A 13,446-nucleotide genomic window follows, 5' to 3' on the forward strand; every position below is an offset into this window, starting at 1 on the left:
TGGTGTGTGTGTGACCTGCTTTCTTCCCTCTTGGTCTTCTTCCCCATTTTGAAATTGACCTTACATCTACAGACTGATTTTGTCGGAGTGGTTTATTTCTTTAAGGAGAAGGGGAAATTGCGATATTCATTGGCTAATAGAGCATTTATAAACACTGACTCTGTGCTGCACAGTTCTTTTTCTCATGGCAGCCTAAGCTGTGAAGTGGCATGCTCACTGAATAACTCAAACCAGGAGGTGAAAACCATTTCCTCTCTGAAGACACCCGTGGTTTTTTGTGACACCAGCCAACGTTAGTCACTTAAAAACTCCCCACTACATGAAACCCTGCAGCCTGACACCATTCAGTGAATCAACCTGGAAGCCGTTCATACAGCATTGTATCAGAACAAGTATGAACATGGAAGTAAAGGCAACATGAGGGGACGCGTTTTGATGGGCTGAAAGAAGAAGACAGATTAACACACAGGAAGTAGGAAGTGTGATCTGCGTTATCTCCACTTTGTGTGTGTTTGAGTGGGTGTCTGTGTGTGTGTGTATGTGTGCGTGTGTGTGTGTCATCTGGTGGGGTGCATGTGTGAAATGAAACACTGACCTGTGCTATGAGTTAAGGACAATGTCTCTGAAACTACCTCGCAACTGGGACTTCAGCACCTTCAAGGCTGAGACAGCTCGAATAGGTAAGGCAGTGGCCGTGCTGCATTCACTGTCAGCAGTGAGTGTGCAGTGCTTTCATTCTTCCCATTTTAGCCACAATTTGGACGTTTAGCATTTAAACCGACTAACAGTAAAATCAGATACAATTCCTCATTTTCAGTGAAACCGGGGATGGTACGAAATAAAAAATGTATAGCTGACAGTGCACTTTTTGAGATTTGAATTTCAAGAATATTATTTTTGAAGTACATACTAATGGTGTATACAGTTTAATTGAGGCACCATCATATTGGAGAATTGAAATGGGTATTTTCTTGTAAATTTTTAAGTCTAAAAATAACTAGTGACTGATTGTGTAGTGTCAAAGTGTGGGTTTTTGGCCACGTCGGTGGCTGTTCGTTTGGTGGTGATGGTAACCAGAGCTGTTTTAGACCTTTCTGTTCTCAAATCACTGCCAGCACTCATATAGGATGAATTGTTGCTATATTAAAACTTATTTCGCTTGACATTTAAAACTTTAAAGTGTTTCTTAAGTCACTTAAAAGTGACTTGAGTGCAGTAAGACATTGACCAACCTACATCTTGCATGGTAATGCATGTGTGTGTGTGCATGAATATATGCAGTTAGTATGCATGAAAAACCATGTGCAGTCATGTATTCTAAAGATACTGTACAGCAGTCTAGACTTATTAATACAGTACTTACCACCATGCTTTGCATAGGGTGGAATCAGTGCAATAACATGCCTGGTTTCCTCTCGGGCTCAGATGGCACAACAGTTGCAACATTCAGATGAAAGAGGTTTGCACGCAAGCAGTGACTGGATAAATTCCCTACAGTACAGTCCTGCTATTGTTTGCAGTGTGCTTCATTTTTGCTCCAGCTCTAATCACTTTTACAATCAGCAGTGTTCATTCTTCAGCACTGTGGAGGGAAGTTTCTACCTGTAGTGCATTTATTTTACCTGCTTCATGGCGACTGAACATTAGCTGCTATTATTAGTACCTTTTTTTAGCTTTAGTATGAAAGCACAACGTCATGAAAATGTATGACTCCCTCACCATTGTTTTACCTTGAGATGTTTTGTGGACCATGACGAATGACAGACATACTCTGGAACTGGAGTGATGCAGCCTTTCAGCAGGAAACTGATGCAAGAGCTCTGACTTTGTAGCTGTCTTTATGTAACTGTGCCTATACACATGTGAGCATGTGTATGATTTGTGTGCAATGCATGTGTGCGCACAGTCATGCTGCATTGGCCCTTTCATAAAGATTTGTAAGAACAACCACAAATCTGTCAGTGTACGGGTGTGAATGTTGAGTTTACGGGTGACAAACTACCTGACCCTGACTCTTGGGGAGATATATTTGCTTTATTTTCGACAGTTAGAGAGGAAGATTAATACCACTCATATGTCTGTAGGTTATATGGCTACATTTAACAGCCAGTTAGCTTAGCTTAGCATAGACCCTAAAGACAGGAAATGGGCGAAAGCTAACCTGGCTCTGTGTGGCCCAGATGTAGTGTGCTCATTCTGGGTCAGTCGCCATCATCTCGTTACAGTTTGACCTGCAATGCCCTTCCCTTTTTTTTGTAGCGAGCTATAACATTGGACAATACCATTGAATTTTACAGTGTTAACCAGACCACATTAATTAATTCTGTAATGTAAATGCAATGTAACGTATGCTTGTTTTTTGTCTGACAATGTCTTCTTATCAGGCACTTTTTATGTTAGAGTAATTCCCTTGTTTCAAGCTTTCCTTAGTTATCTTAATAAGATATTGTAACTTCAATGTGAGATGACTGGTTCTCTGTAACATAATGAATAATTAACCAGAAGTTCTATAATTATAAAGTTATTTCATCATTGACAAGTGCAAAACTGCTTTGTTGAAGTCTTTGGGATTTTATTTGTATCAAGACAAATGCATTTCTAAGATAACTTTGAAAGTAGATTTTCTTACTTGTTTTAAAAATCCTCTGTTAGCAGATCATTTTGCTTATTTTGGGTAACCTTTCCCCCATCGTATTGCTTTTTTTTTTTCAGCTGAGTTCTCTCCTGTATCCTTAACATGAGTTGTAAATGTTGCACTTGACGTAAATTGCTTTTGATCGTGGGCGCTGAACACATCTTTGAGGTGCCGTGGGACTGTAGACTCATCGTGAGTTGAGACCAGTTTCAAGGAGCTGTGTGTTTGTCAGCTGAGGGTGTGGTGTGACATCGGCCTCTGTGTGTGGGCTCACAGTTCCTCAACAGCATTTTAACTCTCCACAAATCAAGGGAGGGTGATGCTATTAAAATTAGACCAAACAACTGTCAAACCTCTAGGTGGAGACCTTCAAAGTGTCTCTGGCCCTCTGGCAATGATGTGACAGCTTCCTGTTTACTCCAGTGTGGCCCGTCTTCTTCTCTTCTCCTCTATCATGTTGCTCAACAGGACACAGTGAATTTAAGAACAACTGAGCAAGTGGGCTCAATCTCAATCCAGATATCTCTGCAGCCCCACCACTCTGTGTGTTACTCAGACTGTCTCCATCTAACTCTGTCTTCTCTGGGCTACGTAGACCTCTGCCTCTGCTCTTTCATCACATCATGGCCTCTCACATGCACAGAAGTCGAACGTGACAAGCGTCAGTCAAGGGTGACATTCTTCAAAAAAGTCAAATTAGGATGTGTCAATTTCAGTTCAAGTTCTTAATTTCTGACCTTTCGATCTCATTGTTTGACGGTCAGTCTTCTGCATCAGTGTTATTTGTATAGAACAATCACAGCCGCATTCATTCACCCTCCACAGGAAACTGGTCAGTTCAGACCAGCAGTTTCCTTTCAGTCTGAAACTGTGTAAGTGACAAACAAAAATAGACTACACTGAGCTGGCCGCTCAACCTTGATAGGCTGAGGCATACTGATAAAAAAAAAGAGGAAGTGTTCTGCAGCAGTTGAGTGTAGCGCTGATGTTTTAGTAATGTTTTACAGCTCTGGCTGTGACACAGCAGCTTGGTGATTGTTCTTTTAACAAGTGCTCTCTCGTGGTGTTTGGCAGCTCGATCCAAGAGTGTGATACCTGGAGAAGGAGGCCCCAGCCTGGGCTCGCCGCGCTCCTCCAGGTCCATGGAGAGGCCTCTGAAGGCTGGCTGGCTCAAGAAACAGCAGAGGTCTTTAGTCAAGAACTGGCAGCAGCGTTACTTTGTGCTGAGAGGAAGCACTCTCACTTACCACAAGGATGATAAGGAGACCACTGTCCAGGTGAGACACTGGGAATTGAGTTTGTTTAGTTGTAGTTGTAGCCTTTACTAATGCTATTATTTCACTTATACATTTTTTGCCCACTTTTTGTCATTTATTGCCATAAACCACATGTGCAAGTTATTTCCAAAACAATTCATACATATTCCAAAATATAAAGGCTGCAATAGCTTTTTAAATTTGGCACATGCAGTTACTTAAAAGCAAGGACAGGACTGTCATCGTGTCTACATCTCTACTACATGTTGATGTTCTACTTCTTTCACATTCAGTGATGATAAGTAATAAAAGCAATGCATAACAACAACATTTAGTTATGTAGAGTTAGTGTTTTTTGGATTAAATGTCTTGTGTGTTTCATAGGTTAATTCATGGGTTAATAAGAAATGTGTCCAATATCATTTTCAAATCAACACCACAAACACTCTGTGTGTGGCTAACTTTGCACACTTCCTGTGAACAAAATAAGTGATGCTTGAAGCCCCACAAGCCTTTTTGTTACACTTTATGTCTCTCTTATAATCCACTGCTTTATGCTTATGCATTTAGCATTGAACAGCCACCCATGCTATAGTCTTTGATAGCATGCTATAGATCTGTCTCTGTGGGACAAACAGAAGCCATTCATACATGTAGTACAAAGTGTGTTCAAACTAGCAAAAGAGATAATTACACTGCGACAGTGTCATTGTTAGCTGGAATTTCAGGGGTGGTTACATATGTGAAGTGCTATAACCATCTATGCAGGGAGCACGGTCAAAGCTGTAGACCAAAAACAAGCAAGCAAGCAAGCAAGCAAACAAACAAACAAACAAACAAACAAACAAACAAACAAACTGTGGGCTTTATTTCTTTAGTTATTAAATGTGATAAGATCACTTGATACCATGTTCTGTTCACCTCTCCTCTTTCATGTGTTTGTTTTTCTCTTCCTTCCTTCCGAGTTACTTCCTGTTTAGAATTTACTGGTAGTGACACAGGAAGAGAAACAAGCACTCATAAAAGTGTGAAAAAATATATTTCCAATTCAGGAATGCTGGAAAGGCAAGAGCATCCCCCCACCCCCAACCCCACTCACATTATCTAGTTGATGGATAGGCTTCAAAAGCCACTTGGCTATAAGGAATTACTATCTGCTATTGTTCATAAAAGTGGAAGAAATGAGTGGGACTGTGGGTGGACAATGGGAGATAGAGGGAGTGGGCTGCATGCATGGTGAACTGGGAAACACTCATAGAGCACAAGTATACAATAAAACCAGATGATGTTAGATCAGCAGTGAGGTTTTTTTTTTTTTTTTTTTGCCACAGGAAAAGAACCAGTGAAAATGCCTGCTGAGGCCTTCATTATACTAACAGAACACAAACGTAAACATTAATGTAACTATCAGTGGTTCTAGACATCAGACTTTGAAGTATATTAATATGTTTTTTTTTTCTGTGTGCTTGTGCTCATATTTCTGGTATCCAGGGAGTCATCCAGCTGCGTTTCAGTAAAGTTAATGAATTGCCTCCAAACTCAGATGACCCTGGGAAGTACCTCTTTGAGGTCATACCACGTAAGTACGGAATCAACCCTATAAAGAGAGCACAGCTGCCTTTAGGTGCTGTGTGGCATGACTATTCCAGCACCTAGAGATGGATTTCTGTGCAGCAGTGATACATTCGTGCTGTCTTTGATGAAGTTCCTTCATCGCCTTATGTTATCTTTGTCTTTTTTGTTCTCTTTCATAAGTTACAAAAACAAAAGCAACACATTTCTGTATGCCACTCTTTTTATTTTATTTGGGTACATGTTCCTTTCTGGTATGAGTGGCACGGTGGCTCAGTGGTAACACTGTCGCCTCACAGCTAGAAGGTCCCCGATTCGAATCTCACTGTGGGCGCTGGGCGTGTCCTCCACCATGCCTTTTGTGCCTGCTGCTTGAGGAAAAATAAAGGGCCTTTCTGTGTGGAGTTTGCATGTTCTCCCCGTTTTCACCTGGGGTATCCTCCATAAAAATACCCCCACTAAAAACATGCAAGAAGATCACCACCTGACCAATGGTGACTAAAAGGAACTGGTCCCCGGGCGCTGGTCGACTGGCAGCCCACCGCTCCTGGTCTGCCGTGGAGGAAGGACTGACCATGGATGGGTCAAATAGCGGGATGGAATTTCACATATGCATGGCGTGTACAGTTTGCTCCTCAACTGCATGTTGTGTATAAAATGTGACGAATAAAGGAAATTCTTCTTCTTCTTTATCTGTCTGTATAAGACAGCCCTTAGCTGTGCTGTAGGAAGTCAGAAACTACCTGATAGCAATCTTGATCTATATATATATATAAATATTTATGTAGATTTCAGATTTTCTGACATGTCCATCTGTCCTTGGTTTCGTTTCACTGTGATGCAACAATATTCATCATTTGACAGGTACAACTGGAGACAGAGAGCGATGTCCCTATGTGTTCATGGCAAACTCCCAGAGTGACATGGAGGAGTGGGTCCGCACTCTGCGCAGGGTCATTGGAGTACCAACAAGCGGAGGTGCAGTGGTCCCTTATATTGTTAGACAAACTGGCCTCATGTGTGACTCTGCAACCATACTATTTGACTCTTTGACTTTTCTAGAAATGAAATACTTTGACATTTTGGGAAATACATAAATTCTCTTTCTTGTTGAGCATAAAGACTGAACACAGGAGCAAACAGCTAACCTGGTGGATTTTGGATGTTACTGTCAGTTTACCGGCTACTGGCTGGAGCCTCAGGTTTAGTGCACAGGCATGGTATCAATGTTCTCATCTAATACACACACACACACACACACACACACACACACACACACACACACACACACACACACACACACACACACCAGGAAGAACATCTGAAGAGCGCACCCCTGGGAACAGCCAAGATCCTGCACAGAACAGAACCCTCAAGCTCCCAGGACTCCGGTAGAGGACCCGAGCTTGAAGGAGGCACAATACCGCCCCAGGCAGGGCGAGAAGGGGATTTTTTTTAATACACACACACACACACACACACACACACACACACACACACACACACACACACACACACACATATACATACTATAGCACATTACTATAAAGACCATGTGAAAAGGGACAACAATGGTGTTCATTTAAAAGTATAGAAATGATTTCTGACATTATCATTATCCTATAGACATTAACGTTACCCGCCTGCTTCTCTGCAGTGTTTGGAAAGGATCTCATGGACACAGTAACGTATGAGCAACGGTTTGGGCCTCACATGGTGCCAATCCTGGTGCAGAAGTGCGTGGAGTTCATCAAAGAACACGGCCTGAATGAGGAGGGCATCTTCCGCCTCCCAGGTCAGGACAACGCTGTCAAACAGTTCAGAGATGCCTTTGATGCAGGAGAGAGGCCCTCCTTCCCCAGGTAATGGACTCATGGTTCCCTCTGTACAGACTACAGATATGTGAGCCATTTAATAAGTCATGACTTTAATATTGCACCTCAGTATTTCACTGTTTATGCATTAGAAGCCCTAACCATAAGTATAAGTAGTGCCAGTGGTATATGCCAAGTATAAGTATATGCCAGTGGTAGTAGTATTGGTATGTACTATATATGAAATAAGGTTGTTCTGGTTATCGAAACAAACAGGAAATTCAGAATATAAAGTGGTTATAAAGTGGTTTATTCATTACACATGTTTTGAACCTGCTTGGTAAATGTATGAACTTGTGATAGTCACTGCTATATAAGGAGAAAAATGTCCTAACCTCAATCAATCAACAGCATCATCATTTTTTCTAAGAAGGCAAAGAGAGATGAGAGTGATGCAGAGCGGCTGATAGATTTCTGTCTGCTCAGACTGTAGGCGATACCACATCCTGTTCTGGCAGGCACTCAGGTGGAAGCCTGTGTTACTCAACACCACAAGCTCCTCTGACAGAGCGCTGTTGATTAAAACATCCATTTACTCATTTGTCTGTGTGAGCAGGGTCAAGGGGCAGTTAGTACGAGCTGCCGAGATATGCTTGATGTCACATTTCAGGCCAAAAATAAAACAGAGAACACAAGAGCTAGAGTTTCCTCTTGAACTGTGTTCTTGGCAGAGGCCAAACAACAAAACTGAATCCAAGTCTGCTGAACCAGTTAAATATGAAAAAGGCTCAAAGGTTCAAAATCATTAGAATCCGAGAAAAAAAGCCTTGTTTATACAACATCCCCTGAGGAAAAGGCTTTTTATGAATCCAGTAAAATATTTGCACTTGTCAAGGTGGAAAAAACTGATAAAGCTTGAATCTCATGAACAGAGTAAATATTTAAAGGCCACTATTAATAATAAAAAAAAATTACAAGATATTAAAAATATAGCAGCAATTTATTTGTGCATGTATGTGTAGAATGCAGTAAACATATTGTATTAGATGTACGCAAAGGTCAATTACTACCACATACAGCATGTAGACCAGCAAAGCTAAATGTTAGCTATACCATAAGTCGATGATCATTGGATCTTGTGTCATTGCCCGCAGTGACACAGATGTCCACACAGTGGCATCGCTGCTCAAACTGTACCTGCGTGAGCTGCCTGAGCCCGTGGTACCCTGGACCCAGTACCAAGACTTCCTGGACTGTACCAACCTGATGGACTCAAGCAGCAGGGAGGTACGCTTTATTTCATTTAAAAAAGGCTGCAATCTGTAAATCAGTGTGTATGCACATGGTGTATGTGTGTGCATGAAGAGGGGCTCCTGTGACATGTTGTGTGTGTTTGTCCTTCAATTTCTCATGTGTCGTCTCAGGGTTGGGAAAAGCTGGAAAAACAAATTGCTCTTCTCCCCAGAATCAACTACAACCTTCTGAGTTATGTCTGCCGGTGAGTAGAAGTAGGAGCACAAAGCATTATGGGACATTCCAGAGAAAAACCATGCTGCCTTGGTGGTTCAAGAGGATGTCCCATGCTTGTAAAGATGTTTGTTCACTAACATGTCCTTGAGCAAGACACTTTACTGTACATCAAGCAGATGTGACAAAGGCCTTCTGACCAAAAACATCAGCTAAATGCTGTTCTGAGAACAGTTTGACTTGTATCTGTGAACTGTGCTGTTTTGTTTTGCAGGTTTTTGTTTGAGGTGCAGCAGCACTCCAAGGTGAATAAGATGAATGTGGAGAACTTGGCTACAGTGATGGGGATCAACCTGCTCAAACCTCAGATAGAAGACCCCATCACTGTGATGAAGGGTAAGGATGCTCACTGGTGGCTGCTGAAGCAGCATCTGTGTTCTCTTGTGACCTTGAAGTTACACTGATGTGTCTGATAGTCTGGTCCAAAACAGGTGAATCAGATGATTCATTTGTCTGTGTTGGCTGTGAAAACTATGGAAGCTCTGAGAATCATCAAACAATTCTGGTGATCCTCTTTCTAAGTCTGTTCTAAATGGTTTTCCCTCCTGTGTTTATGATTTAAGAACAGGTGAAAAAAAAAGGTTTTACCAGGATCTTTTTGTCTAAATTACCATTTTGGCAGGTAAAAAAGGGGGAAAAAGTGATTGCTGTGTACTCAATATGGCTGCAACAGAGCTGCAGCTGGTCTCTCTTCAGGGTTTTCTGACAGAAATTCCAACATTTTTTTCACCTATTTATTTACACATAAAAAAATTTAGCAACTTCGAAAGATTATCCTGACAAAACCTTTAAGTCATAAACAGATCAGAAAATGGATGGTCAGAATTTGTTTTTCTCACTTGCCTCTCAGGGCTTCGGTAGGAGCTGTATTGTATGCACCAGTCTTATTAAGCAATGGCATGTGGCAATACTGCGACATGACTACATCCTTCTCTTTTTCAGACACCATATCTAATGAAATAAAACAACTTTTTACAAAAAAGTGCAAAAGTAGCAAAAACCATGTGCTACTTCATCAATTCCATAAACTTTACCTCAGCAATGCTGTCACTACTCTTTTTTAAACAACTGCTGACATACGGTATGTCTATGCTAATGAATCTGAACTGTGTGAAATAACATAAAAAGAACAACAACAAAAACAGTCATGGAGCTCAGCTGAATGTTCAAAAGACTGGAGAAAGTGAATCAAGATGTTGCACAAGAACGTGAAGATTAAGATGTTTTGATCCTAATCTTTTCACATTTGTGTTTGTTTGTCTTCGCAGCAACTCCTCAGATCCAGAAGCTGATGACAGTGATGATCAGACAGCATGAGACTCTGTTCCCTCTCTCCAAAGACGTGCTTCCCTCCCCTCCCTCCAAAAAGGCTGAAAGCCAGAAGAACACTCCCCGAAGCTTTGTAGGCTGGGAGTCTGCAGAGGTATGAGCCGCTAACCACACATGACAGCCTCTGTCATATTTTTATATCTTGCTCTTAGGGCATGAGCTGGTATTACACAAGCACATCAGAACATATCCTAAAAACAGGACGAGATAACAGCCAGTGGAGAAAAGAACACCAGAATATCCAAAACAGTTTGTGTTAGTGGGAAGCCTTGTATCCAATGTAGAAGTTATCTATATGGCAAACAGTGCTAACTCAACTAACTCAGTGCTAATACAAATTGTATTATAGTTTACTACATGCATACATGCACACACACACACACACACACACACACACACACACACACACACACACACACACACACACACACACACACACACACACACACACATGTATGTGTGTATGTATGTATTGGTCTTCTGTAATTAATCTTCAGCCATGTGTTTGTCTCAGATGGGTGATGCATCTTTGTCTGAGTCTCCAGAAGAGGAGGAGGACAATGACAGTCCAGGTCCAGACAGAGGAAACTGCAGCCCCCAAAACACGCTTCAAGAGTCTCTCTCACCCTCTCCCCGCAAACGCACTCAGACCCTGCCCACCTTCAACTGCCCCCTCACCGGGATGGCAGCCAAGACGGATGCCCTCAACCGGTGGAGCTGCATCCAGGAGAGCGTGGAGGAGAAGAGCGGGACATTGTCTGAGGATATTTTTAAGATACTGGACCTCCGGAGTTCAGGGTCATTTTTCGGGGGGTCTCAGATCAGTAACAAGGAGGGAGAGGACAGATTAATGGTCCGGAGAGGAAGCGACAACACAGGTTCTTCTGCTGCTGGCTCCCAAACACCCAACAGTGACCTCCGGCCTGTCCTGGCGCTGTCTCATCAGAAGAGTGCAGGGACCCTGACAGTGAGTGGTTCAGTTCAGCAGGTCAACAGCAGGTCTGAGCCGAAGAAAGACAGCCAGCAGCTTGTCAACAGGTGAGGAATCACAGTGGCTACATCACAGACCCTCACCTACATTTTACTGTTATATCATCCATAAAGTACTTCATCACCAGAAAATTAAAGCTGTATCAATGTCATGTATCAGTGTATTTTGAAATGTGTTATTGGACACTTGATACCCAAGAAGGAGAATGCAGTCACACAGGGAATTCACCAGGATTGGCGGGAAACACTTGAAAAGTGACAAGGAAAATCATATTCAGGATTTGTTTATTCCTGAGGGCTTGTGACACATTTGATCTCGCATAAACTTACATCTAATTTTGTTTCATATTCAGCCACATGAAAAAAAAATGCCAGTGATGGATTATTTTGTTTTGCAATGCTGTGCAGAATTGATTAAACTGCTTTTTGGCTTTTTTTACTGTGTGTCTGAACTCTCTGTGTCTCTCACATGCTTGCAGTCTGCGGCAGGAGAACAAGGAGCTGAGGGCCACAGTGGCCGAGCTCCAGTCTGCTTTGGAGGCAGATCGCCGCCATGTGGCTGCTCTAGAGATCTGCCTGAGAAACGCTGAGCGCAGCCGAGACGAGGCCCAGAGACGCAACAAGGAGCTACAAAGAGAAATTCAGCAGTTCCTCACCACACAGCCACAATCTCCCACCTAATAGTCATTTTCAGACTCACTAGTATATGGACGTATGACTTTGTTAACCTCAACAGAGCTAACATCACATGAACTGGTTATGGGAAATACTGGCACTCTCCGTGGGGAGACTGGATTGTTTCCATTTGAGCCTGGTTTGGTCCTAAAGATAAATTATTGGCTCATTTATGCCTGTGAGGAAAGTTTGTTAAGAAGAGGTCTAGATAGGCTTTAGTATCACTATTCAGATTAAAGACTTCAAACACAATGAAAGTTTGTTTATCGCAGCTACAGGAGTCATGTCTCTGTATATGAGCTGTCGTGATCTGCTGAGCTGTTGTACTGGATATGCAGGAAAAGACCCTTTAATCAAGAGGTCAGCTGGACTGATGATGTTAACGGTGGCCAGTATGAATAGTGTGTGTCACATATGGAGTAAAAAGTTTCATTTCAATAGTAAATTAATAAAACAGGGCAAATTTAAGTATTATACCACATGCTGTATTTATCATACCAATGCGTTCCTGTATGTATGCCTTTAGTATTTATACATCATTGCTGAAAAGCTGCGATGACTGTCTTTCAGATGCAAATGAACTGATTTTTCCAGAGGAAAAGTTTAATGAGGCATTATCCTGTCAGGGACACAAATAAAATGATACAGGCCTGAAAGCAGTGGACATTGTGCTTGATAGAAATTGCTGGCAGGGTTAAACTGTTGTCATATGCATCGTAATGTCAGCATGCTATTATATATATTAGCCTGGCCCAACTTATCAACTGGGCAACATTGCCATCCAGCAAGTCATGCTGCTAGCTCAGATATCACCATTATTAAATTCTTCACATCCAAGAAGGCAATTTGTTAAATTCAAGCTGCACAAATCAATATTCTTTATATTAATAAGGCTTAAATGACTATGTGTAACATTAGTGGTTGCTCATGCTGACAAACCTGGAAGTACCCAGCAGTTCCCCTCATCTCTGATCAACGGAGCATTTCAGTTTTTCATTTTAGTGTTACATCCTGCAACTTTATTGTTTTGGTTCACTCTTAATAACCTTGTTTCCCGACACAGCAGGCAGCTAATTTCCGCAAAAAAAACAAAAAAACAAAAAACATCTGCACTACCTGCCCAACAAACAGCACACTGACAAAAATAACGACTAGCAGGTGAACATAGTGGAGCGTTTAGTTGCTGCCAGACATTTCCCTTTTTTTGGTGACCAAGTCAGACAGTGTATATTGGATAAAAATTTGTTGGGTGGCCAGAGGCACCGAGTCCAAGTGAATGCTAACATTGCTCCGTGTCCGCTATATGTGTAATAAGGAATTGTTTGCTAACACATTTGTCATAATGATTTTCTAGAGTGCTAATATCAGTCAGTCTTCCACTGCAATCATATAATGCCTAATGCCAACATACCCAGTTGCTGGTTTCCTAGAAACAAAAACAACCTCTGAAATGATTTTATATAAATGAAACACTGTGGGTGACACATATTAAGATCATAACATTTGAATATTGAATATAACCCAAAACATTGTCTGCTGAAAGGATCAATCTGAAAATACTAAATCTGGCCTCCATAAATCTTCATTTGTTACACACTGAGGTCCATAATACAGACCATATGGATGGGACTGACTGTGTGTGTGTGTG

General features: G+C 41.7%; 1 protein-coding gene across 1 annotated transcript; it reads left to right on the top strand.

Moving 5' to 3' along the window:
* Positions 1-175: 175 nt before the first annotated feature.
* Positions 176-12,234, top strand: arhgap25 (Rho GTPase activating protein 25). Its single transcript, XM_070964618.1, has 11 exons — positions 176-680; positions 3,710-3,912; positions 5,383-5,470; positions 6,328-6,441; positions 7,121-7,325; positions 8,432-8,564; positions 8,702-8,775; positions 9,019-9,140; positions 10,073-10,227; positions 10,648-11,171; positions 11,603-12,234. The coding sequence occupies exons 1-11, from the start codon at positions 617-619 to the stop codon at positions 11,802-11,804; spliced, it is 1,884 nt and encodes a 627-aa protein (XP_070820719.1). The 5' UTR covers positions 176-616; the 3' UTR covers positions 11,805-12,234.
* The last annotated feature ends 1,212 nt before the right edge of the window (positions 12,235-13,446 follow it).

This window comes from Chaetodon trifascialis, chromosome 6, assembly GCF_039877785.1.
Source record: "Chaetodon trifascialis isolate fChaTrf1 chromosome 6, fChaTrf1.hap1, whole genome shotgun sequence".
NCBI classification, from domain to species: domain Eukaryota; kingdom Metazoa; phylum Chordata; class Actinopteri; order Chaetodontiformes; family Chaetodontidae; genus Chaetodon; species Chaetodon trifascialis.